The 27,063-nt window shown below is 46.1% G+C and overlaps 1 protein-coding gene across 7 annotated transcripts in view; it reads left to right on the top strand.

Annotated features, from left to right (window-relative positions):
• Window positions 1-27,063, top strand: part of phldb1b (pleckstrin homology-like domain, family B, member 1b) — a 238,366-nt gene that overhangs the window by 20,579 nt on the left and 190,724 nt on the right. The window contains exon 1 of one of the 7 annotated variants that reach the window (XM_055660550.1): window positions 1,172-2,282. The exons of 5 other annotated variants lie outside the window; for them this stretch is intronic. Coding sequence is in view for 1 of the 2 variants with exons in the window: in XM_055660548.1 (XP_055516523.1) it covers window positions 24,675-24,764 (90 nt within the window). In the remaining variant the exon portion in view is untranslated. Of the gene's footprint in view, window positions 1-1,171; window positions 2,283-24,238; window positions 24,765-27,063 lie in introns of those variants that run through there. One more of the 7 variants, XM_055660548.1, reaches the window with a different exon arrangement.

The raw sequence follows: 27,063 nt of genomic DNA, 5'->3' as shown, positions 1-27,063 counted from the left end.
GTCCAGCCCAGAAACTTTGCTGACAGGAAGAGATGAAGCAAGCGAATGAAGGAACTATTGCTGGCTGCCGGCTTGTTTTTCACACAGAGAGTGGTGAATCTCTGGAACTCTCTGCCACAGAGAGTAGTTGAGGCCAGTTCATTGGCTATATTTAAGAGGGAGTTAGATGTGGCCCTTGTGGCTAAGGGGATCAGGGGGTATGGAGAGAAGGCAGGTACAGGGTACTGAGTTGGACGATCAGCCATGATCATATTGAATGGCGGTGCAGGCTCGAAGGGCCGAATGGCCTACTCCTGCACCTAATTTCTATGTTTTCTATGTTTCTATGTTTGTATGTGCTCTGCCAACATTTTGGAGTTTGAGTCTCGACCCGAAATGTCACCCACTCCTTCTCTCCAGAGATGCTGCCTGTCCCACTGAGTTACTCCAGCATTTTGTGTCTATTTCTGGAGTCGAAGCCAGATTCCAGAGATCCACACACACAGCGTTCAGACCTGTGCTTGAAATCCTGTATCGGATAGCGGTGAAGTAGTGAGTGACCAGTGGCCAGAGCATGCTACACTGGGTGATGCCAGCTGAGGGAGTATTGCACTGTGGAAGATCAACATCTAATGTACAGAGCCCAGGGGATGTGGCATGCATGTGGAGTTGGTATTGATGCCGTGTTGGCAGAGCACATACAAGCAGCAGTGTAGGGAGAAATCTGCATTCTTACAGGAGCAGTGAGAAGTGTAGGAAGGAACTGCACAGATTCTGGTTTACACTGTGCACAGATAGACACAAAATGCTGGAGGAACTCAGCGCGGGACAGGCAGCTTTGAGGAAAGGTCTTGACCCATAAACGTCATCTCTCCTGTAACTCGGTGGGACAGGCAACATCTCTGGGCGAGACCCTTCTTCAGACTGTGTCTAATAGTGTCAGCAGGACTGATGGAGCACAGCACAGGTTATATCAGTTAATGGAGCAGCCGAGGAGCACAGAGACTGTTTAACTCTCTAGGACATGAGGAACACACACAACACACACACACACACACACACACACACACACACGCACACACACACACACACACACACACACACACACACACACACACACACACACACACACACACACACACACACACACACACACACACACACACACACACACACAAATTTACAATTTTACCGAAGCCAATGAACGTCTTTGGAGTGAGGGAGGAAACCGAAGATCTCGGAGAAAACCCACGCAGGTCACGGGGAGAACGTACAAACTCCGTACAGACAGCACCCGTAGTCAGGATCGAACCCGGGTCTCCGGCGCTGCAAGCACTGTAAGGCAGCAACTCTACCGCTGTGCCACCGTGCTGTGTCTATATGTAAAGCTGATGAATCCATCATATGAGCTTTTTGCTTTGATATTTTCGACACTCAAAGGCAATAAAATAATTTTATTAACTCACTTAAAAATATGTAATTGCTGCTTCGAGCACCGTATTCACGTAATGAGACGGGCAGCTTCTTACACCGATTCTTCATGTTACACGAGTGTAAGCTGAGAAGATTTCAGTAAATCATTATGTCGTGCAACTCTGTTTATATGAAACTGTTATTCTCAGGGGAAAAGAAGGTTTCATTTGAAAAGTTTGGCCCTGTGATCTTTGCCTAATGAGGGGGACCTGCTTCCTCTGTTTCACCCCATAACTGTTCTAGTGTTGACTCAAGCTATGTTGAATAAAATGAAAACAATTATAAAAAACCACCAGGCAAATGAATTCAGCTTCTTTGCAACCAGGGTGAGAGAGAGAGAGAGAGAGAGGCTGTGTGTGATATTCACCGGGTTGGTGGTAGTTAATGCCAAAGGTTTAACATTCTGGCATTTTAAACTGTGGACCTTTTTTTCCCCCCTTCAGATGAACAAGTGCAGTGTTATTGAGCCCTTTCCAGAGGAATAAAGGCAGCCTTGTTGTCAGTCAGGGTGGGGGAGTAGGGTCACATTGCTTTCGGCTGCACCAGTTTGACAGACACCGCTCAGTCTGGGAGCTCTCACCCTTGCCAACTCCTCTCTCTCCCTCTCCCTCTCACATACACACACTGCACACTCTCACTGCGCTCCCCCTCTCTCTCGTCCTGCCTGCCCGCATGTGTGCTGATTTGTGAGGAGGCTACAGGCAGCTCAGACGGACTAAAAAAGGACTGCTAGGAAGGTTATCCCCGGCTCGGGTGTGGAGATGTATTCAGGAGAGTAACACCCTGACATTGCCGGACTAATTCATGAACGAGCCTCTGGGAACTGAAAGGTACAATTTAATTTTCCACAGTCCAAATGATTAGTGTGCTTTGCGGAATGCACGGGCGGGAGAGATGTATTTCTTCATCAGCCTTTGTTAATTGTTATTGCGCTGAATTGAATTATAACATTATAGCGTTATTTCAGATTGTGCAGGAGGCTGTTTGGATGATCAGAAACTGTGTTGATACTGGAAGTTATATTTCCTGAACTTGTTGACTCATGTCAGGCACAAAGTGCTGGAGTATCTCAGCGGGACAGGCAGCATCTCTGGAGAGAAAGTATAGGTGAAGTTCCGGGTCGAGACCCTTCTTCATTCTGAAGAAGTCTTGAATCTGATGAAGGGTCTTGACCTGAAACGTCACCTATTCCTTTTCTGCAGATCTGACCCACTGAGTCACGTCAGGCCTTTGTGTCCATCCGGTTTTTATGGAAAAGCATCAGCAGCTCCTTCCGACACATTATTGACTCAAATGCCAGTTTACTTCCTCTTTTTCCATTCCTTTTCTATTTTTAAAGTTTCACTGTTTATATTATGTCTGCTGAAATATTCTGTGGTCTACAATGCCCATAAAGATTCAAGAATAGCTTTGTTCCGAAAGCATCACCAGGCTAGTTCCTGGATGGTGCGATTGGCATATGATAAAATAATGGGTCGACTGGGCTAGTATTTACTGGAATTTAGGATGAGAGGGGATCTTCAAAGGTATTTTAGTGTCACGTACACTATGTATGGTACAGTCAAACTCGATTTACCACACAGCCGTAATAAAAAAAGCAGCAAGACACACAACTACATAAAAGTTAACATAAACATCCACCACAGCGGATTCCCCACACTCCCCACTGTGATGGGGTAAAGTCTAATCTTCTTCTTCTTTGTTCTCCCGGGGTCGGGGCGGTTGAACCATCCTCAGTCGGGGCGGTCGAAGCTCCCGTGTCGGGGCGATCGAAACTCCGGTGGCTTGGAGCTCCCGAAGCCTGTCCCTAACTAAGGGACCGTGGACTCCACGATATTAAGTCCGCAGGCTCCCGCGGTTGGAGTTCCAAGGTCGATCCCCGCCCGACAGGGACCGCCAACTCCACGGTGTTAGGCTGAAGCGCGGATGGAGATACGATACGGAAAATGTCGCATCTCTGTCGGGGTACGAGATTTAAAACGTTTCCCCCAACTCCCCCCTCCCCCCCCACACATAAAACAAAGGTAAAGACACTAAAACACACATTTAACACAAACTAAAAAATCACAAGGAAGAGACAGACTGTTGACGAGGCTGCCACTGCGGCGCCACCTGGTGGTTAGAAACATATAACATTCTTAAGGGATTGGACAGGCTAGAGCAGTGGTTCCCAACCTTTTTTTGGCCATGCCCCATCTAATCACCTCTAAAATCCTGATGCCCCCCCCCCATGTGGTGATATATAATTCTTATCATTTAAAAAGTGAACTCCGTTTCAGCTGAAGAAGCTTAAAACGCCAATACCCTGGTGCGAGAGTAACCAGCTTTTCCATCGAGAGCAGTAGGGATTCGATTCAAACAAGGGGACATGACTTGAGAATTAACAGTAGACAGAAGTTTAGGGGTAACATGAGGGGGTAACTTCTTTTACTCACCGCTAGTGGTAGCTGTGTGTGGAAGAACCTCCAGTGAAGGTGGGGGAGGCAAAAAAACGTTTTTATCATTTAAAATAAATTGGATAGTTATATGGACGGGAAAAAAATGGGGGGTTATGGTCTGAATGCGACCCCAATCTAGGCGATCGGGACACTTGTCCAGGAGATAGAACTCAAGATGGTCTTACTATACTAACCATACCTAGGTCCATATCCCTGCCCTCTCCCCGTAGCCCCTTATCCCCTTGGCAACTACAAAATACCTTTTTTACCCTTAAATATATTTAAAGTTTCTGAAACTAAATTACATATGCTCCCTGGGGAAAATCAGTGAAAAATCCAAAAATTAAACCCTCTGGGTGAAGAAGACCTCCTCATCTCGTTTTAAAAGAGCCCCCCCCCTTAAAAAATGCAACTATGTCCCCCTAGTTCTAGTTTCCCCCCCATTGGGAACCACCTCGGGGCTCCACCAGGAAACAAGGCCCCACGATGTTGGAGGAGTCCATGAGACCTCTCAGGTCTTCACAACTCCAAAGAGTAGGGGTAGATTACTTAACCTTAACCTCTCCTAAACATATGTAGTTTATGTTTATGATGTTAATTTGAGTAAATAATCTGTTTTGGGTAAAAAAGGTCTTTATTGTGTAGTTATTACATAATCACCGCGCCACCGCTCTTCATGCACGTCGCACGAAGCGCACGAGGTCATGGGAGAACCTTATTTATTGAATTGGATTTAGTTTTCAAAGAGCTTTTGCTAAGAGTTTTCTCTCAAGGGAAAGCAATCCATTTTAGATTATTTCTTTGTCTGCTCGTGCTAAAATGACAAGCACACTAACCAAGTTCGAACAGTATTCAGAAATATTTAAAACTGGTTTCATACCCGCTGTCCATGATGGTGGTCACCTTTCTGCATCTATGCCAACAACGCTTGACCAACGAATCAATGAAACCAGGTCGTCTTGAGGCGCATTTCAGCTGAAGGGTTTCGGTTTAAATGATAAGAATTATTATCACTTCAGGGTTTCGGCCCGAAACGTTGCCTATTTCCTTCAGGGTTTGGGGCCCGGCCAAAAAAAGGTTGCCTATTTCCTTCAGGGTTTCGGCAGGAACGTTGCCTATTTCCCCCATGTTGGGGAGTCCAGAACCAGGGGGTCAACACGTTTAAGAATATTTCCTAGAGGGTTTCGGCCCGAAACGTTGCCTTGTGAATCTGTGGAATTCTCTGCCACAGAAGGCAGTGCTTCACTGGCCGCTTTCAAGAGGGAGTTTCTTTAACTTTTTTGATGTAACTGTTCGTTCTCCAGCATCTGCATTCCTTCTTAAACACTAACCAATGAACTGCGGGCTGCCTGTGGTTGGACTGAGGATTTGGGGCTTTTTTTTTTTCTCTCGTAATTGGAGTTGTTAATTTATTCAACTTTGTTTTTCACAAATGTATTGAAGTTTTGTTGATCTATACATATGTATGTGAGAATTTCATAGTTCCATTGTCAGTAAATATGGCAATGATGACATTCTTGGAGACTGCAAGTTGGAACGGTAGTCTGGGGATGATCAGCCATGATCACATTGAATGGCGGTGCTGGCTCAAAGGGCCGAATGGCCTACTCCTGCACCAATTGTCTATTGTCTATAGTCTGCAAATACCCATGTTGGTCTGCATGTGAGCGCGTGTGAATGTGTTAGTGTGGTGGTGAAATTGTGGATTTGAGGTGAGGATGCGTGTGAGAAACATAGACAATAGGTGCAGGAGTAGAGGCCATTCGGCCCTTCGAGCCTGCACCACCATTCAATATGATCATGACTGATCATCCAACTCAATATCCTGTACCTGCCTTCTCTCAATACCCCCTGATCCCTTTAGCCACAAGGGCCACATCTAACTTCCTCTTAAATATAGCCAATGAACTGTGGCCTCAACTACCTTCTGCGGGAGAGAATTCCACAGATTCGCCACCCTCTGTGTGAAAAATGATTTTCTCATCTCGATCCTGAAAGACTTCCCTCTTATCCTTAAACTGTGACCCCTAGTTCTGGACTTTTCCAACATCGGGAATAATCTTGCTGCATCTAGCCTGTCCAACCCCTTAAGAATTTTGTACGTTTCTATAAGATCCCCCCTCAGTCTTCTGAATTCCAGCGTGTAAGGATAGTAGGCTGATGGGCGATAGACACTGGGTGTTGAAAGGACTGTGGACAGGTATGTGTGTGTATGTCTTGGGTTTAGTTTCATTTGGAGTTACAGCGCGGAAACAGGACCTTTTGCCCAGCTAGTCTGCACCATCCAGCGATCCCCGCACATTAACACAAGCCTGCACGCGCTAGGGACAATTTACACTTACACCAAGCATACATACCCAAGCCAATTAACCCTACAAACCTGTACATCTTTGTAGTGTGGGAGGAAACCGTAGATCTCAGAAAAAACCCACGCAGGTCACGGGGAGAACGTACAAACTCCGTACAGACAGCACCCGTAGTCAGGATCGAACCCAGGTCACCAGCACTGCAACAGGTGTAAGGCAGCAACTCTACCGCTGCGCCACCATGCTACCCTGTGTGTGTGTGAAGGTTTGGGACTAGACCATGGACGAACACTGCCACTAGTTAGTGCTGGTTCATGGTTCATGCTGGCCAGGCAGTAGATGATGGACCTTACGATGACCAGTGGATCTTGAGGTCCAAGTCCATAACTCCCTGTCACAAGTAGACCAAGTGGTGAAGGTGGCATCTGAAATACTTGCTGTCATTGATCGAGGCACTGAGTATAGAAGTCAGGAATTCCCGATGCAGCTTAATAGGACTTTGCTTAGGCTAAATTTGGAATCTTGTGTACAGTTCTGGTCACCCCAATTACAGGAAGGATGTAAGGGCTTTGGAAATGCTACACAAGAGGTTTATCAGAATGATGTCAGGATCAGCGGGTATTAATTACAGGAAGAGGTTGGACAGACTTGAATAGTTTTGTCTAGATTGCTGGAAACATAGAAACATAGAAAATAGGTGCAGGAGGAGGCCATTCGGCCCTTCAAGCCAGTACTGCCATTCATTGTGATCATGGCTGATCGTCCCCTATCAATAACCCGTGCCTGCCTTCTCCCCATATCCCTTGACTCCACTAGCCCCCAGAGCTTTATCTAACTCTCTCTTAAATCCATCCAGTGACTTGGCCTCCACTGCCCTCTGTGGCAGGGAATTCCACAAATTCACAACTCTGTCTTAAATGGCCTCCCCTTTATTCTAAGACTGTGGTCCCTGGTTCAGGACTCGCCCAACATTGGGCAATTTTTTCCTGCATCTAGTTTGTCCAGCCCTTTGATAATTTTATATGTTTCTCTAAGATATCCCCTCATCCTTCTAAATTCCAATGGATACAAGCCCAGTCTTTCCAATCTTTCCTCATATGACAGTCCCTCCATCCCAGGGATCAATCTCGTGAACCTACGCTGCACTGCCTCAATCACAAGGATGTCCTTCCTCAAATTCGGAGACCAAAACTGTACACAATACTCCAGATGTGGTCTCACCAGAGCCCTGTACAACTGCAGAAGAACCTCTTTACTCCTATACTGAAATCCTATTCTGCTCCAGACCACCTGAACGGACAGAGAGCCCAGTCCATCACGGGGTGTCACGTCCTCCATCACGTCCATCTTCAGGGTGTGTGGTATCAGGAAGGCTGGAGATACCGTCAGTCAAGGCTACCTATCACCCTGGCCAGTCCCCTTTCTCTCTTCCACCTTAGAAACATAGAAACATAGAAACATAGAAATTAGGTGCAGGAGTAGGCCATTCGGCCCCTCGAGCCTGCACCGCCATTCAATATGATCATGGCTGATCATCCAACTCAGTATCCCGTACCTGCCTTCTCTCCATACCCCCTAATCCCCTTAGCCACAAGGGCCACATCTAACTCCCTCTTAAATATAGCCAATGAACTGGCCTCAACTACCCTCTGTGGCAGAGAGTTCCAGAGATTCACCACTCTCTGGGAGAAGCTTGAAAGCTCAGACATCCAGATTTAAGAACAGTTTTTTCCCCACTGCTATGTGAATATTTTAAATAATGTATATTGCCTATCTTATTGGTATATTGTCTGTCTGTGTTATAAATATTACTTGCACATTTGGAGTATGGGGAAACGCAATTTCAATCCAATTTATTTGAATTGACAAAAAGTTTACTTTGAACTTTGTACAATGTGGCCATATTTCCAGTAATAGTGAGTAATACCAAAAAGGATCAGATGTAGTCATCATGTGAGCACCAGTTATTCAGCAGGGTCCTGAGTAGGTCATAGAAACATAGAAACATGGAAAATAGGCACAGGATGAGGCTATTTTGTCCATAGAGCCTGCACTGCCATTCAGTGAAATCATGGCTGATCATCCACAATCAGTAACCCGTGCCTGCCTTCTCCCCATATCCCCAGATTTCACTAGCCCCTCGAGGTCTATCTAACTCACCCTGTCAATTGGCCTCTACTGTCTTCTGTGGCAGAGAATTCCACAAATTCACAACTCTCTGGGTGAAAAAGTTTTTTTCTCATCTCAGTTTTAAATGGCCGCCCCTTTATTTAGACTGTGACCCCTGGTTCTGGACTCCCCCATCATTTTTCCTGCATCTAGCTTGCCCAGTCCTTTTTATCATTTTATACGTTTCTATAAGATGCCCTCTCATCCTTCTAAATTCCAGTGAATACAAGACCAGCCTTTCCAATCTTTCCTCATTTGACAGTCCCGCCACCTTGGGAATTAACCTTGGGAACCTACGCTGCACTGCCTCAATAGCAAGGATGTCCTTCCTCAAATGAAGAGACCAAAACTGCACACAATACTCCAGATGTGGTCTCACCAGGGCCCTGTACAAGTGCAGAAGGACCTCTTTATTCCTATACTCAAATCTGGTGTGCAGTCTATTAGACAATAGACAAATGTGCAGGAACAGGCCATTCGGCCCTTCGAGCCTGTACCACCATTCAATGTGATCATGGTTGATCATCGACAATCAGTACCCCGTTCCTGCCCTCTCCCCATATCCCCCTATTTTTAAAAGCCCTATCTAGCTCGCTCTTGAAAGCATCCAGAGAACTTGCCTCCTCCGCCCTCTGAGGCAGAGAATTCCACAGATTCACCACTCTCTGTAAGAAAAAGTGATGAGAGAATTCTGTGTGAGAATTCTTGATAATCCTGACTCACAGGTCAACAACTTTACACCAAATACCTCTGAACAAGATTGTTGAGTCATGTCTTGGCAGGCTGTTCTGTTTAGATGTAATTTAGATAGAATATATTTGCCACAAAACAAGTGCCGGTGGAATTTGGGTTTTCTGCAGCGATACAATAATAAATAACACATAACCACAATAAAACACAAACATCCACCACAGCATTCATCACTGTGGAGGAAGGCACAAAATTTGGCCAGTCCTTCTCCATTTCCCCCCCCGTGGACAGGACCAGAGTCCAGAGTCAGTCCAGGATCGGCTCTTCCTCACCGGAGACCGCGGCTTTAGGTTGGTGTAGGCCGCAGGCCGGCGGTCGAGATTTAAAGTCCCCGCTGCAGCCAGAAGCACCGTAGACTGCAGGGCCGGCGGTCGAAGCTCCCGTCCAGGGGTGATGGTAAGTCCATGCCGGCCCCACGGTAGAAGTTGGCCGTGGGCCGGCGGTGATGGCTTCTTCTTCCCCCGGGTCCCCCACGAGGGATCCCGGGCTGTAGACGCCGCGCCAGCTGGAACTCTGCAGACCGCGCGGCTTCAGGCTGCCGGCAGCCCCGGGCCAGCGAAACGGAGCGCTCCCCTCCAGCGAGCCCCAGCGAGGGCTCACCCGCTCCACGCCGAGAGTCCACGCTGCGCCCGCCGCTGAAGCCCCCGGGCACGTCTCCGGGAAAGGCCGCGCCGATCCTTGATGTTAGGCCACGGGGGAGGCGACCTGGAAAAAGTCGCCTCTCCATGGAGGAGGCGATCGAAGCGGTTTCCCCCTTACACCCCCCACACAAAACACACGAAGGAACATTAAATACAAACTTTAAAACATACTAAAAAATAAAAAGGTTTAAAAAACTGACGCGCTGCTGACATCGCTGCCGCCAGAGCAGCGCCCCCTACGTTATACTCTGCAGTTCCCGATTGAACAAGGATCCCGACCCCAAACATCACCTATCCACATTCTACAGCCATGCTGCCTGACCCGCTGAGTTACTCCAGCACTTTGTTCCTTGTGTTTTGTGATGCTAAGATCATAAGTCATACGTGATAGGAATAGAATTAGGCCATTCGGCCCATCAAGCCTGCTCTGCCATTCAATCATGGCTGATCTATCTCTCCCTCCTGCCTCCTCCCCATTACCTCTGACACCCGTACTAATCAACACACTCTGTGTCCTTTTCAGTTCCCTCCCTTCTCCCTGTAGAGTCGCCCTCATCTATGGTACCATTAGTACATGTTTCTATTGTCTATCTTCCATGGAGACTGTGTGTTCAAGAGCTAATGGCCCTCTTTGTGGCTCGGATTGAGGCTGCATGTAACTGCATTATGGTACTATTAAGAATTGAGCACTTTGCATTTTGAACTGTTGCGTTTTAAATGCTTTGTTGACCAGCAGTAATGGGTGCCCACTCATTGTGCTGAACCTTCAACAGTAACCCCACTCCTTCAACTGTGGTTTAAGGGCACAGGGGACTAGTCTCAGCTGGCAGTAACTGGGCATTGCTCCCAAACAAATGTGAATGGCTCAGATTTACAATGCTATTGTGCGCTTCAGTGAAAGGATGCTCGTTCAACTGCCAACGCTTCTGCAGGCTCACAAGTGACCTGCCAACATCATGGACTGCGGCCAAATCCGAATGCAGTCCGCCCCCATTAGTATCATCCGTCAGTGGAGTTGGCCACGATCTTTGGCAGCTTTCACTTGGTGTCCCCGTACCACACTGTGCACAACATTGCTCAAAGAATCCGCGTGATCTCCGCACGCTACACCAATTGTGTCACTCTGCAATTGCCCCAATCACTGATCAGTACTGATCAGCTGCCCATGGCCCATTGATGGATGACCCTTGTCCAATATCAGTCACCATCTTCACCGCTTCATCATCCCTTGGGACTGAGGGTGGCGCCTCCACTATGGTTTAGTAGTTTAGTTTAGAGATACAGTGTGGAAACAGGCCCTTTGGCCAACCGAGTCCGCATCGACCAGCGCTCCCCGCACACTAACACTATCTTACACACACAATAGACAATAGGTGCAGGAGTAGGCCATTCGGCCCTTCGAGCCAGCACCGCCATTCAATGTGATCATGGCTGATCATCCCCAATCAGTACCCCGTTCCTGCCTTCTCCCCATATCCCCCGACTCCACTATTTTTAAGAGCCCTATCTAGCTCTCTCTTGAAAGCATCCAGAGAACCTGCCTCCACCGCCCTCTCAGGCAGAGAATTCCACAGACTCACTACTCTCTGTGAGAAAAAATGTGAGGGGTGGCGTGGTGAGAATGATGTGGTGACTCTTTGCATACATTTGTTATGCAAAACAGATAGTTTTACTGTGACTTGTCACATGATGTGACAATAAATCATTAATGTTAGGCTAACTGGTCTGTAATTAATTAAGCCAGCACCGCCATCAATGTGATCATGGCTGATCATCCCCAATCTGCCTTCTCCCCATATCCCCTGACTCCGCTATCTTTAAGAGCCCTATCTAGCTCTCTCTTGAAAGTATCCAGAGAACCTACCTCCACGCCCTCTCAGGCAGAGAATTCCACAGACTCATCGTTCGTTAGAAACATGTTTCGAAGGCCCTTCAGCCCAGCGTGGCCGTGCTAACCAGCGATCTCCGCACGTTGACACAATCCTGCTCACACTAGGGACAATTTTCCATTTTTACTGAAGCCAATTTGCCTACAATTACCTGCACGTCATTGGAGTGCGGGAGGAATCCGAAGCACCCGAACAACACCCACGCAGGTCACGGGGAGAACGTGCAAACTCTGCACAGACAGCACCCTGAGTTAGGATTGAACCCGGGTCTCTGGCGTTGTGAAGCAGCAGCTCTACCCGCTGGGCCACCATGCCCCCCGAGTTGGAATGCAGCTTACTATGTTGATCAAGTGTAGTGTGTTAAAGGCTAATCCCTCCTTTGTCCTGGTGCCAGAGTTCGAGACCTGTGCTAAACATCTTGGGTACCTACATCCGTTCATACGAGTTGTTATTGTGTCTTGTGCAGTTGTTGCTTCCTCCTGCCATTGTTTGAGGCTAAATCTCCAGATTGGAATCTGGTGAATAATTGTGTCTGATTTTTTTTTTTAATTCTATTTACAGACATTACTATAGCGTTATTTCCAAGAGTTTGTTTTTCATGCCAGAGATGTGGGATTGTTAAAGAATTCTCAATAATCTTTTGAACACACTTCCAGAGCAACAATGGGAATATTCCCTACATACACAAGTTTAAAGGCCTCTATTTGGTGATTTCAAACCCTGTTTCTCGTTTCCTCATATTTATAACCTCATAGTTATGGTCATCTAGTGATTCAGTTAGGAAACAGGCCCTATGGCCCAACTTGCCCACACCAGCCAACATGTCCCAACATGTCCCAGCTACACTAGTCATAGAGTGATACAGTATGGAAACAGGCCCTTCAGCTAAACTTGCCCACACCGGCCAACTTGTCCCTGCTACACTAGTCATAGAGTGATACATTGTGGAAACAGGCCCTTCAGCTAAACTTGCCCACACCGGCCAACATGTCCCTGCTACACTAGTCCCACCTGCCCACGTTTGGCCCATATCCCTCCAAGCCTGTCCTATCCTTGTAGATTCCACATCTTCCTTTTTCAATGCTTGTTATCCCTTATATAGTAACAATCCAGAATTGTGCATGGTTTTCCTTACGGGCCTGTCCCACATACGTGACTTATTCAGCGACTGCCAGCACCCGTCATAGGTCGTTGCAGATCGGCGAAAATTTTCAACATGTTGAAAATCCAGTGGCGACCAGAAAGACGCTACAACTCTTTGGGCGAATGAGGAGACGACTCGCGACCATACAGGCAACACCCTGGCGACATGTCGCGGGGTAAAGCCTGTATGGTCGTGAGTAGTTTTATACCTTTTTCTGGTTGCCATTGGATTTTCAACATGTTGAAAATTGTCGACAACCTACTGAGACTATGACGGGTGCCGGCAGTTGCCGAAAAAATTACGTAAGTGGGACAGGCCCTTTATATAGTGACAATCCAGAATTGTACATATGGTTTTCCTAAGCATTGCGTAACCACGGCTTGATGCAAACTTTTCCTCCTTTCTCAATCCTTCTTCTCCTCGATCAATTTCCCTCCTGGGATAAATACATTTCTATCGTATTGTATCATAGAAGGTAGACCATTGGCCTTATTCAACCTGATGAACAATCTTTTTTTTTTTTTAATGTATTTATTTATTTTTATTAGAAGCAATTGTACAAAAAGAAAATCATCGACATAACAGTTATACAATTTTCGTACCGATTCAGTTTTAACATTTTATGAACTAATAACTAGATCGGAAAAAAAGAAAAAGGAGAAATCTCTAATGATGAAGAATCTTTAACGAGTTGTATATGTGTACCTCCAGACCTCTTGCTCCCCAGCCTGTAACGGGTATAGCTTGGACCCAATAGCAGCACAGAGTAGTAACACAGGAATGGGTACACCGTACTCACACAGAGGCTCAGGATTGAGCGAGGGTTCCGAAGAGGGGCAGGCAGGAGACGTAGTCGGGGTAGCGGAAGGTCCGGTAACCAGGAGATCCAACACACGATGCAAACAAACCAGCGAGGGACAGACGAAAGGAGAGTTGAAGCCAGGCAGGAAGTCGAGGAGCCGTTGCAGGGATACACCAAACAGCCCAGGAGAGAGGCAGACAGAAACCAGGAGGTCGGGGACAGAAGGCTGAGGAGATATCCGGGAAGATGACAGGACGGAATGGTCAGGGGCAGGCAGGTTCGAATCCGTGTAGACAGTCGTGAAATCGCTGGAGAGTCTTGCATGAATGCTGCGGCAATTTGGCACTGTTTGAATGGTGAGGAGAGTCTATATACCGGGTTAATAGGGTGATCAGAGGCAACTGAGTGCAACAGGTGAGGAGAGTTGGGCTGATGAGAGGGGAGTGGCAGGCAGGTGAGGAGAAGGAGGGACCGGTGGAAAAGTACCGGGAGGTGAAGTGGATGAGAATGAGGAGAGGGCAGATTGGGACACAGTCTTTTAGATTTATTATCATCCAACTAATATATCAACTCCTTTTTAAAAAAGATCTAATTGATTTTTCTGTTCATTCATTTACTGGAGGTTAAACAATGCAAACGTCCTTGAGAGAGCGCAGAGGAGATTGCACTGAAAATTTATAGGGATACAATTGATTTTAGCTAATTAGTTGGACAAGCAACATAGGAGGCAACAATGGAACAGGAGCATACAATATCAAAGCAGTTGAGAGATAGCAGGCAGGGAAAAGCAGGTCTCATTAATTGTTTCAGGATTTGGAGATGTTGATTTTATGTTTTAGGCAAGAGATGCAGAGGTTACATGAGGGTCATTTTTTTATGCAGCTGATGCTGTCATGGAATTCGCTGCTCATGAGAGAGATCGGAGTGGAATGAACAGTGTCTTCAGAAGGATATCGGACAGGCACATCAGGGCTTGGAGCACAGAGTGAAGAAGGGTCTCGACCCGAAACATCACCCATTCCTTCTCTCCAGAGATGCTGCCAGGCCCGCTAAGTTACTCCAGCATTTTGCGTCTGTCTTTGGTTTAAACCAGCATCTGCAGTTCCTTCCTGAGGAAGGACATTATTGCCATAGAGGGAGTGCAGAGAAGGTTCACCAGACTGATTCCTGGGATGTCAGGACTGTCTTATGAAGAAAGACTGGATAGACTTGGTTTATACTCTCTAGAATTTAGGAGATTGAGAGGGGATCTTATAGAAACTTACAAAATTCTTAAGGGGTTGGACAGGCTAGATGCAGGAAGATTGTTCCCGATGTTGGGGAAGTCCAGGACAAGGGGTCATAGCTTAAGGATAAGGGGGAAATCCTTTAAAACCGAGATGAGAAGAACTTTTTTCACACAGAGAGTGGTGAATCTGTGGAACTCTCTGCCACAGAGGGTAGTTGAGGCCAGTTCATTGGCTATATTTAAGAGGGAGTTAGATGTGGCCCTTGTGGCTAAGGGGATCAGGGGGTATGGAGAGAAGGCAGGTACGGGATACTGAGTTGGATGATCAACCATGATCATATTGAATGGCGGTGCAGGCGTGAAGGGCCGAATGGCCTACTCCTGCACCTAATTTCTATGTTTCTATGTTTCCTGCATAATTCACATCAAAGTGAGCATCATCAAGGCTTGATGGCAGCACTTTTATCGTTGACCCGGAAAGCTGAAGCTCCAAATGAGTTACAGAACGAGCAGACTGGGCCGACACTTCCCACATCATCGTGGAGCGGTGAATTCAAATGGATTATTTGGCAAGAGATGACAAAGAAAAGCTCAATCTGGCTGGAATGAAAAGATCCCATGACACCACAAGGTCTACATTACCTGATGACCAGGACAGCCAATGTTGGTGCTGCAGCTTAACTTGTCTTCAGTTTAGGAATAAGGGGTCGGCCATTTAGGACTGAGGTGAGGAAAAACCTTTTCACCCAGAGAGTTGTGAATCTGTGGAATTTTCTGCCACAGAAGGCAGTGGAGGCCAATTCACTGGATGTATTCAAGAGAGGGTTAGATAGAGCTCTTCGGGCTCCTGACCTCGGGTGCTGTCTATGTAGAGTTTGCACGTTCCCCCTGTAACAGCACAGTTTTCCTCCGGGTGCTCCGGTTTTCTCCCACATCACAAAGACGAATTGGCTCTCTGTAAATTGACTCTAGTATCTCGAAGGTTGATGTGAACTAAAAAAAAACCAATGTGGTGGAATAGTGCCCATGGATCATGATGTATTAAATGACCTAATTTTGCTCCGATCACTTATGTGACCTTATGACCTTATGGACACCCAAAGTTGTCGTGCTTTGGCAGAAAGTTCCCATTAATTAGCAGAATTTCCCAATGCCTTTGGCAAAAGCTCGTCACCACATCGTGAGAGTGAGCAGCTACAAATGAATGGAGGGTATCTCCCCAATGAAAATGCCCTCGACAATTCCACGCCTGAGTTCAAGGCTTGTGATTATGCAATTAAGCAGTGAAAAATAGGAAATATTTCTGTTGACGAGTCCAAGTTTTCTGAGTCATTTTCCTTTGGTGATTTCACATTTTATTTCTCTCCATTTAGTCTCCGAGGCAGCAACAAACATGCTACTCCCTCTCCCCACAGTCTGTACAAATATTGATATCATAGAAACATAGAAATTAGGTGCAGGAGTAGGCCATTCGGCCCTTCGAGCCTGCACCACCATTCAATATGATCATGGCTGATCATCCAACTCAGTATCCCGTACCTGCCTTCTCTCCATACCCCCGATCCCTCTAGCCACAAGGCCCACATCTAACTCCCTCTTAAATATAGCCAATGAACTGTGGCCTCAACTACCTTCTGTGGCAGAGAATTCCAGAGATTCACCACTCTTTGTGTGAAAAATGTTTTTCTCATCTCGGTTCTAAAGGATTTCCCCTCTATCCTTAAGCTGTGACCCCTTGTCCTGGACTTCCCCAACATCGGGAACAATCTTCCTGCATCTAGCCTGTCCAATCCTTTACGAATTTTGTAAGTAAAACATAGCAGCAGAATTTGGCCATTCCGCCCATCATGTCTGCTCCGCCATTCGATCGGGGCTGATCTACATTCCCATCTCAGCTTCCTTCTCTTGTCTCTTCCCTGTAACTCCCTTAATAATCACAAACTTATAATTCATCGCTTTAAAAATTCCCAATGGATTCCACAGACTCACCGCCCTCTGGCTAAAGAAATTCCTCCTCATCCCCATTCTAATGGTGCATCCTTTTATCCTGAGGCTGAGCCCTCTGGTCCTTGACTCTCCCACTACTGAAAATGCTCTGATGGTTATGAAATGAAATGATGGATTAGAATTGGTAGGCTAATCAGACCAAAACTCCATGAGGTGAGATTGTTGATTAGGTTTGTATTCACTGGAATAAGTTCACGAGGTGATTTCGTTGAAGTTTTTAAGATATAAAGGGAACTGATATGGTCAATGAAGAGGGTACACAAAAGTGCTGGAGAAACAAAGCGGGTGCAGCAGCATCTATGGAGCGAAGGAAATAGGTAACGTTTCGGGCCGAAACCCTTCCGGGTTTCGGCCCGAAACGTTGCCTATTTCCTTCAGGGTTTCGGCCCGAAACGCTGCCTATTTCCTTCGCTCCCGTAACATAAATGCTGGAGAAACTCATTTCCTTCAGGGTTTCGGGTGCAGCAAACGTTGCATCTATGGAGTGAAGGAAATAGGGAAATAGGCAACGTTTCGGGCCGAAACCCTACTTCAGTCTGAAGAACACTGCAAGAATGGGGAGTTGTACTTTGTTACCAGGGCAGCAAGTGGCACAGCTGGTAGAACCACTGCCCCAAAACACCAGGGACTCCGGTTCAATCCTGACCACGGGTGCTGTCTGTGGGAATATTGCACGTTCGACCTGTGACCATACGGGATTTCTCAGTGTGCTCCAAGTTTCTCCCGAATCTCAATGACTTCCAGGTCGGTTAGTTAATTAACAATGGACTGTGTGGATGAATCTGGGTGGAGCTGGGCTTGTATACTCTGGGGTTTAGAAGGATGAGAGGATATCTTATTGAAACATATAAGATTATTAAGGGTTTGGACACGCTGGAGGCAGGAAACATGTTCCCGATGTTGGGGGAGTCCAGAACCGGGGGCCACGCAATTTAAGAATAAGGGGTAAGCCATTTAGAATGGATACTTTTTCTCACAGGGAGTTGTGAGTCTGTGGAATTCTCTGCGGTGGAGGCTGGCTCTCAGGAATCTTTCAAGAGAGAGCTAGATAGGGCTCTTAAAGATAGTGGAGTCAGGGGATTTGGGGAGAAGGCAGGAACAGGGTACTGATTGGGGATGATCAGCCATGATCACATTGAATGGCTGTGCTGGCTCGAAGGGCTGAATGGCCTACTCCTGCACCTATTGTCTATTGTCGAAAGTGGGGGAAACAAAATATGGGATAACAGTAGAGGTATTGTAAAAGGGGTGAATGATTGGTGGACTCGATGGGCTGAAGGGACTGTTTCTGTGCTGTATCTCTGTGACTGTCTGGCTGCAGGAAGTATTGGAACTACTATGGGGGTGTTTGAGTACTTGGGAAGGCATCCAGCCCAGCTGTTGAGTTAAGACTTGGCTCTGTACGGTCTCCAAGAGCCCATTATGTGTGAATGGTCACTTTCCAGGAGTTAGCTGTGTCCATTTAACTGTTTATGTAAAATTCATTAAAACTCATTAAAGACCCACATCTCCTTGAGTTTTACATTGAGTATAGAACAGCAGGACACAGGAATAGGCCACGGCCTCAGAATTAAAGGACGTTCTTTTAGGAAGGAGATGCGGAGAAATTTCTTTAGTCGGAGCGTGGTGAATGTGTGGATTTTGTTGCCACAGATGGCTGTGGGAGTCCAAGTCAGTGGATATTTTTATTTTTTTTATTTTTTTATTTTATTTTTATTAGCAGTACAGTAAATCACATTAATACATCGCATATATCTTATTACATTATGTTGTACCACTTCATTTTTTGAGCTTTAAAAAAGATAGAAATAAAAGAAGATATTTTTAAGGCAGAGATATATAGATACTTGGTTAGTACAGGTGTCAGAGGTCAGACGGTAGGAGAATGGTGTTAGGAGGGAGAGATAGATCAGCCATGATTGAATGGCGGAGCAGATTTGATGGGCCGAATGGCCTAATTCTACTCCTATTCCTTATTTGGCCCAAGATGCCAATCCAAATAATCCCATCTGCCTGTGTGTAGTCTATACCCCTGCATCATCTGCCTACTCATGTGTACCTAAATGCCTCTTCAATGTTGCCGTGCTATATGTTTCAGGTTGGTGTAAAAAAAAAAACACCTCAAAAATCCCCTCGAAGCTTCCCCCCCCCCTCACTGTATATACCCTCAAGTATTTGACATTTCCACATTGGTAAAACGATTCTGACTGTATACTCCAGCTAATTCTCACATTGTATGATATACTTCTGCCTCTGATGCTTCAGAAAGATTCCTCTCCATCTAGAATATACTCTCTAGTCCGGGCAATATCCCTGTGAACATCTGCACCCTCTTCAAAGCCTCCAAGACCAGAACTACACACAATACTCTAAACGTGACCTCTCCAAAGTTTTATACAGCTGCCACATGGTTTTACAATTTCTAAACTCATTATCCCCAACCAATAAAGGCAAGTACACTGTATTCCTTCTCTGCCACTTTGTCAACGTGTGTTTCCACTTTCGGGGAGCTGTGGACTTGCACCCTAAGATCCCTTTGTCCATCCATGACCCAAAGGTCCTGCCTGCTACATTTGACCTCCCAAAGTGTAACAGCTCACACCACCCTGGTTTAACCTCCATCTTAACATGAAAGAGATCTTTCATTTCCGTTTCGAACAGGGCAAACAATATCCGTCCTCCTAGCTCAAGCCCTATTATAGAAGCATAGAAACATAGACAATAGGTGCAGGAGTAGAGGCCATTCGGCCCTTCGAGCCAGCACCGCCATTCGATATGATCATGGCTGATCATCCAACTCAGTATCCCGCACCTGCCTTCTCTCCATACCCCCTGATCCCCTTAGCCACAAGGGCCACATCCAACTCCCTATTAAATATAGCCAATGAACTGTGGCCTCAACTACTTTCTGTGGCAGAGAATTCCACAGACTCACCACTCTCTGCGAGAAATTTTGTTTTCTCATCTCAGTCCTAAAAGACTTCCCCCTTTATCCTTAAACTGTGACCCCTTGTTCTGGACTTCCCCAACTCCGGGAACAATCTTCCTGCATCTAGCCTCTACAACCCCTTAAGAATTTTGTACGTTTCTATGACATTGAACATCTGATCAGGCTGGGCAGGAAGTCCAGAACAAAGGAACAAAAGAACCAAAGATCCTATAGCGGAGCGCTCCGCTATAGGATCTTTGAAAAGAACTGCAGGCACTGCTTAATACATAAAAGGACACAAAATGCTGGAGTAACTCACGGGTCATGCAGCATCTGTGGAGAACATGGGGGGGGGGGGGTTCATATTCATAATCATACTTTATTAGTATGTTTTGTATACAAGGAATTTGATTAGCCATACAGTCACACCAATAAAAAGCAACAGAACACACAAAACACACTTTAACATAAACATTCACCAATGGAATAAAGAACTTATTTCACATTGAAATAAGAAACCATTTTTCAGACACAAACTGGAATGGCAGAGTTGTTTTTGACGGAAACTGTAGTATCACAGAAGATTAGATTTCTGTAAAATGTGTAGGAAGGAAGGGTCCGAAGAAGGGTCTTGACTCGAAACGTCACCTATTTTTCATCATCCAAATCTGAGGAAGGACATTATTGCCATAGAGGGAGTGCAGAGAAGGTTCACCAGACTGATTCCTGGGATGTCAGGACTGTCTTATGAAGAAAGACTGGATAGACTTGGTTTATACTCTCTAGAATTTTGAAGATTGAGGGGGGATCTTATAGAAACTTACAAAATTCTTAAGGGGTTGGACAGGCTAGATGCAGGAAGATTGTTCCCGATGTTGGGGAAGTCCAGGACAAGGGGTCACAGCTTAAGGATAAGGGGGAAATCCTTTAAAACCGAGATGAGGAGAACTTTGTTCACACAGAGAGTGGTTAATCTCTGGAACTCTCTGCCACAGAGAGTAGTTGAGGCCAGTTCATTGGCTATATTTAAGTGGGAGTTAGATGTGGCCCTTGTGGCTGGAGATCAGAAGGTATGGGGAGAAGGCAGGTACAGGATACTGAGTTGGATGATCAGCCATGATCATATTGAATGGCGGTGCAGGCTTGAAGGGCCGAATGGCCTACTCCTGCACCTAATTTCTATGTTTCTATGTTTCTATTCCTTTTCTCAAGAGGTTATACCCGACCCGCTGAGTTACTCCAGCATTTTGTGTCTACAATAGATTTGAGTAAATCAATTAGAAGGATTCGAACAAAGGCAGGCAAGTGTTGTTAAGGTGCCATAACACCTTTATTCAACTAAAGGGCAGTAAAGCTGATGGGCTGAATGGCCTTGTACTGTCCCTATTGCTTTTCATTGGGCATTGCGGTAATTGGAGGCATTTTTTAATCACTTAGGCAAATATATAAATAACTTCTGATGCTGGAAATCTGAAGGTCCACAGGTCCTATCCAGAAACATTTACTGTTTCTCTTTCCGCAGATGCTGTCTGACATGCTGTGTTTTCCCCGCATCTTCTGTTTAAAAAAAAAAAATTGCGTTAATGAAATGCGAGTGCGTAAAAGAAATAATCAATTTAATTGGATGTTAGTCAGAAATGATACAATACTTGTTGAACAATTCTCTGTACATGGTGGCCCATGATGACTTTGCCCAGTCACGATCCAGTCAGAAACGCAGAGCTTCCCCTTGGATGCAGTGCCCCAGAGGTGAACTGCAAGATCGGATTAGTATCTGCCCATCGTTCACTGACAGATGTCCAACATGATCACATGTGAAGTCAAAAGAATTCTCAACTGATTTTACAAATGAATAACTCACTGACCACGGAACTCTGATGTCAAATTGACTGATGCCTCGTCACAGAGGATGTCAAAGAACACAGCTTGGTTTCCAAGTCAAGAATCTAGAGTGTTATATTGTCATGTGTCCCAGATAGGACAATGAAATTCTTGCTTGCTGCAACACAACAGAATATGTAAGCATAATACAGAACAGGAGATAAAAGTTCAGTGTGTCTATATACCATAGACCATATATATATACACAATAAATAAACAGACAAAGTGCAATAGGCTGTTATATTTCAGAGTTTGAAGTTTGGAGGTGGAGGGTCCACTCCAGTCTAAATTCCATTTGGAATATTTTTGGAGGACCAGGAAACCAAGAAGCAAGAGTTACTCCAGAAAGTTACTCCAGGGGGTTACTCCAGGGAGTTACTCCAGGGGGTTACTCCAGGGAGTTACTCCAGGGGGTTACTCCAGGGAGTTACTCCAGGAAGTTACTCCAGGGGGTTACTCCAGGGAGTTACTCCAGGGGGTTACTCCAGGGAGTTACTCCAGGGAGTTACTCCAGGGAGTTACTCCAGGGGGTTACTCCAGGGGGTTACTCCAGGGGGTTACTCCAGGGGGTTACTCCAGGGAGTTACTCCAGGGGGTTACTCCAGGGGGTTACTCCAGGGGAGTTACTCCAGGGGGTTACTCCAGGGGGTTACTCCAGGGGGTTACTCCAGGGGTTACTCCAGGGGGTTACTCCAGGGGGTTACTCCAGGGAGTTACTCCAGGGGGTTACTCCAGGGGGTTACTCCAGGGGGTTACTCCAGGGAGTTACTCCAGGGAGTTACTCCAGGGGGTTACTCCAGGGGGTTACTCCAGCTCCGGGGAGGGGTTCTGCGCTGGTGTTCAGCGGTCGCGGCGAGACGGTGGGGGCCAGATCTCCCACAATGCAAAGGGAGGGAGACAAAGTGCCCAGCGCCGACCAGTTGCCGTGGCAGTGCGCATGTGCAGGGTGGCCGATGATGTACTAGCCGTGGTTGTGTGCAAGCACAGGGCGGATGAGGAGCGAGCAGAGAGCGGCCAACCGGCGGCCCGGACACGTATACGGACGGTTGGCAGAGACAGAGAGTGACGGAGAGAGAGAGATAGAGAGGGGAGCCCGCTCATAGTTGAACGATAGGTGTCCCGGGTGCTTGCCAAGCCGGGCAAAATGGCATGGCTTTTATGTTGCCCTGCAAGACTGTAGGTGGCCATTGGCACCCGGGCAACCATTAATTTTGAGCCCTGATGTGCTCCCATCTAAATAATATATCAAATTGCCTATGAACTTTAACTGGAACTAGAGTTGTGTCGAAATATGTACCGAGGTTCAATAATAAGTTTCAGTGGATTTTGGATGGAGCAAGTTCTTTTATGGCAAGGTGTTTCCCCTGACACACTCTCAGTACCTGTGGTGGGCTGGGAAGTCCTCACCATTTCTCGTAATCTTCTTTGAAATTGGAATATTGAAATGCGTTTATTGTCATTGCACAACAACTGTACAATGAAATTACGTTGCATCTCCTTTGGTGTGTACATAGAAGACACAGGATAAAAGATTTAAAAAGAACAAATCACAACAGCCATTGACTCACATATTCACCAGATCAGTAAAGAAAATAATAAATAGGTATTAAAAATATTTTTAAAAGAATATTTGCGCATTTGTTGTCCGGGGCGTTCAAGTTGAGGTCCAAACGAAACGGCATTTCGTTTGGACCTCAAGGGGTCCAAATGACAATTAAATTGAATTAAATTGAATTAAATTAAATTTTGAAATTTTAAATTAAAAAATTTTTGCCGAACCAGGTCGTATACCTACTGTACACCTGTAGAAGTTCATGAGAGTTTTCATCCTCATCATGCCGTATCTCCTCAATCTTTGCCAGAAGTAGAGGCATCGGTGAGCTCTTTATGATCGCATCAATTTCTCTATTATAACAGAGCCTTCCTCTTCTAAAGTCTACAATCAGTTCCTTGGTTTTACTGATGCGGAGAGCCAGGTTGTTGTGCCATTCAGCACCTATCGGTCAGTCGTTGTATCTCCCCTCTACACTCTGGCTCACCATCACCCGTAATTGTTGTGTATGTGTATGTGACAAATAAACTTGACTTGACTTGACTTGAATTGGTGGTGTCGGCAAATGTGAAGATGCAGTTGGGACTGTATCGGGCTGCACCATCATGAGACCAGAGTATGAAGCAGAGTGGATGAAGCTGAGCACTGCCTTGGGTGCTCCTGTTATCATGGGTTATTGATCAGGAAGCGTTGCTGTCTGTTTCTACTGATTGGGGTGTTTTATTCTTTCCTGCTCCATCATCAGCGCCAAGGTGTGAGTTTAGGAACTTGGACAACGCAATAAATAGTGGAGATGAATGATGATGAAGGCTGAGGCAGGTCGTGGCTGAGTGGACGGCTGCTGTGTGTGTATTGGATAAAGTATACACTTGGTTTGGACTGACTGACTAGGGGAGAGGAATTTGACTCAGAATGGACTGGAAGGAGTTAAGAGATTATTTTCCAGCCCAGTCGAAGTTCTTTCCAACTCCTATCTCCACCCACAATGTCCTGTTCCTGCCTCCTTCCCCCTGACAATTCTGTTTAACACGGCAGAAGGTGGAGAGAGGGAGGAAGGGAGAGGGAAACTGAGAATGCTGCGCTCCTGGGCTTCAGTGGAGATTACATTTTAAAATGCTCTTGGTGATGTCGAGGATGATCCAAACCTCCCCAGCTGGGAGCCAGTGTTGGGATTGAGAGATGCCACGATCAGACTGCAGACGTTACAGGAACGGACTGGGAATTGAAGTTGTCACAGTATCCCAGGCTTCAGGATACACGGTTTGGTTCCCCTGGCATTTATGTTCGGACAGAGTTAGCTGCCTCAGCACAGCTGCGTGCGTGTTCACCTTGTGTATCGACCTTCTACTTTCACAAAGCTGCTGAGGTATGAGATTCGCTCCCGGTTTTGGTTGCCTTGGCATCATTGAGGGGAAAGGAATTTTTCGAGTGGACAAAGCCTGCCAGGTATCTGCCTGGCCTCGGGTGTGTGCAGTGCAAACATGCGATGGACAATAGGAGGCTGGCACGAGTGAACTTCCCTCTCAAACTAACCACTGCCATTCTGCCCAATACAAGTGTACAAGTGATCACTAAGGTGAGTGAACATTAGGGGGGTTGAGTGTACCCCGGACAAGGATTGTAATATATTTTGTAATATTTGTACACAGAGTGTGGTGAATCTCTGGAACTCTCTGCCACAGAGGGTAGTTGAGGCCAGTTCATTGGCTATATTTAAGAGTGAGTTAGATGTGGCCCTTGTGGCTAAGGGGATCAGGGAGTATGGAGAGAAGGCAGGTACGGGATACTGAGTTGGATGATCAGCCATGATCATATTGAATGGCGGTGCAGGCTCGAAGGGCCGAATGGCCTACTCCTGCACCTAATTTCTATGTTTCTATGTTTCTATAGACTAAAATACTGGAGAAACTCAGCGGGTGAGGCAGCATCTATGGAGCGAAGGAAATAGGCAATGTTTCGGGTCGAAACCCTTCTTCTGACAAGGGTCTTGACTGGAAACGTTGCCTATTTCCTTTGCTCCATAGATGCTGCCTCACCCGCTGAGTTTCTCCAGCACTTTTGTCTAACTTCGATTTTTCCAGCATCTGCAGTTCCTTCTTAAACAAGGATTGTAATATAGTTATTTAGTAGTTGACTTGGTATATTTATTTTGTCGTGCTATGGTACTGGGTTCTGTTGTGTTTTATCGTGTGGTAAATACTACTTTAATGTTTGAATAAATATTTTTGGTTTTTAAAAAAAAGGTGAGTGAAAATTATTCAGAATTTGAATTTATGAAAACGTGGCATATAAGTACGTTGAAGAATTATTCAGGGCAACAAATTCTCAGTTGCTGTTGTATGATGTTGAGATATAGGTGGCGATTCAAGGGGCAACATGAACAGCAATAAGACAGAGCATGCAGATGGGTTCATTGAATAACTATCAAATATGAATGGAGATGAGAAGGAATTTCTTTAGCCTGAGGGTGGTGAATCTGCGGAATTCATTGCCATTGTTGGCTGTGGAGGCCAAGTCATTGGGCATTTTTAAAGCGGAGATTGTTGGTATGTTCTAGATTAGGAGGGATTCAAAGGTGATGGGGAGAAGGCATGAGAATGGAGTTGAGAAGGAAAAGTAGATCAGTCGTGATTGAATGGTGGAGTAGACTCAATGGACCAAATGGCCTCATTCTGCCCCTATGTCTTATGGTGTTATGGTCTGAGTAGCTGGCACTGGAGTAACGGAATGTTTATCCTCTTGTGTTTATGGTAGCCTAAATTAGGATAGTTGTGCATTCACAAACTGACACCACTGTGGATTAGAGAGTTACTAACACGTGGCCAAATTGGGAAATTTGAAAAATGACAAACAGCATTTGATGAAGGTGCCCACAAAGACTTCCTGAAGAAGCTGTGGTTCCCCTACTTGTGTGAGCTCCAAACCTGACGATCCAGTGTTCAGTCGGTCTGTGTCTCTCCTGCAGTCTGCGAAGATTGTACCCTGCACCTGGTCCGCCCTGTTTCGACTAATGCAATCAACTCGACGTGCACAAACGGAAGATCAAATAGAACATAGAAACATAGACAATAGGTGCAGGAGTAGGCCATTCGGCCCTTCGAGCCTGCACTGATCATGGTTGATCATCCAACTCAGTATCCCGTACCTGCCTTCTCTCCATACCCTCTGATCCCCTTAGCCACAAGGGCCACATCTAACTCCCTCTTAAATATAGCCAATGAACTGTGGCCTCGACTACCCTCTGCGGCAGAGAGTTCCAGAGATTCACCACTCCCTGTGTGAAAAAAGTTCTTCTCATCTTGGTTTTAATTGAACGAGTTGTCCAACAACTTTAGGCTGTGCACGCCACACAAAAGTAGAAGAAGCGTCTCTCCTTCTGCTCTTCACTAATCGTTCTCCTGTTGTAGCTCTGATGAGCACATGGTGACACTCACTGTCCTGTCCCCTTGTGTGCCTGCCTTTACACTGGGACATTTTACCACACCCAGGCACCATTTGTTGCTATTATTTAGATTCAGATTCAGATTCAATTTTAATTGTCATTGTCAGTGTACAGTACAGAGACAACGAAATGCATTTAGCATCTCCCTGGAAGAGCGACATAGCAAACGATTTGAATAAATAATAATAAGTGTCCAGAGGGGGGGGGGGGGGGGGGGTGGTGGTGATTGGCAGTCACCGAGGTACGTTGTTGAGTAGAGTGACAGCCGCCGGAAAGAAGCTGTTCCTCGACCTGCTGGTTCGGCAACGGAGAGACCTGTAGCGCCTCCCGGATGGTAGGAGGGTAAACAGTCCATGGTTGGGGTGAGAGCAGTCCTTGGCGACGCTGAGCGCCCTCCGCAGACAACGCTTGCTTTGGACATACTCAATGGAGG

The sequence above is a fragment of the Leucoraja erinacea genome, chromosome 32, assembly GCF_028641065.1.
Source record: "Leucoraja erinacea ecotype New England chromosome 32, Leri_hhj_1, whole genome shotgun sequence".
Lineage (NCBI taxonomy): Eukaryota > Metazoa > Chordata > Chondrichthyes > Rajiformes > Rajidae > Leucoraja > Leucoraja erinaceus.
Note: the sequence above shows the minus strand (reverse complement) of the source record. Positions and strands in the feature narration are given on the sequence as shown.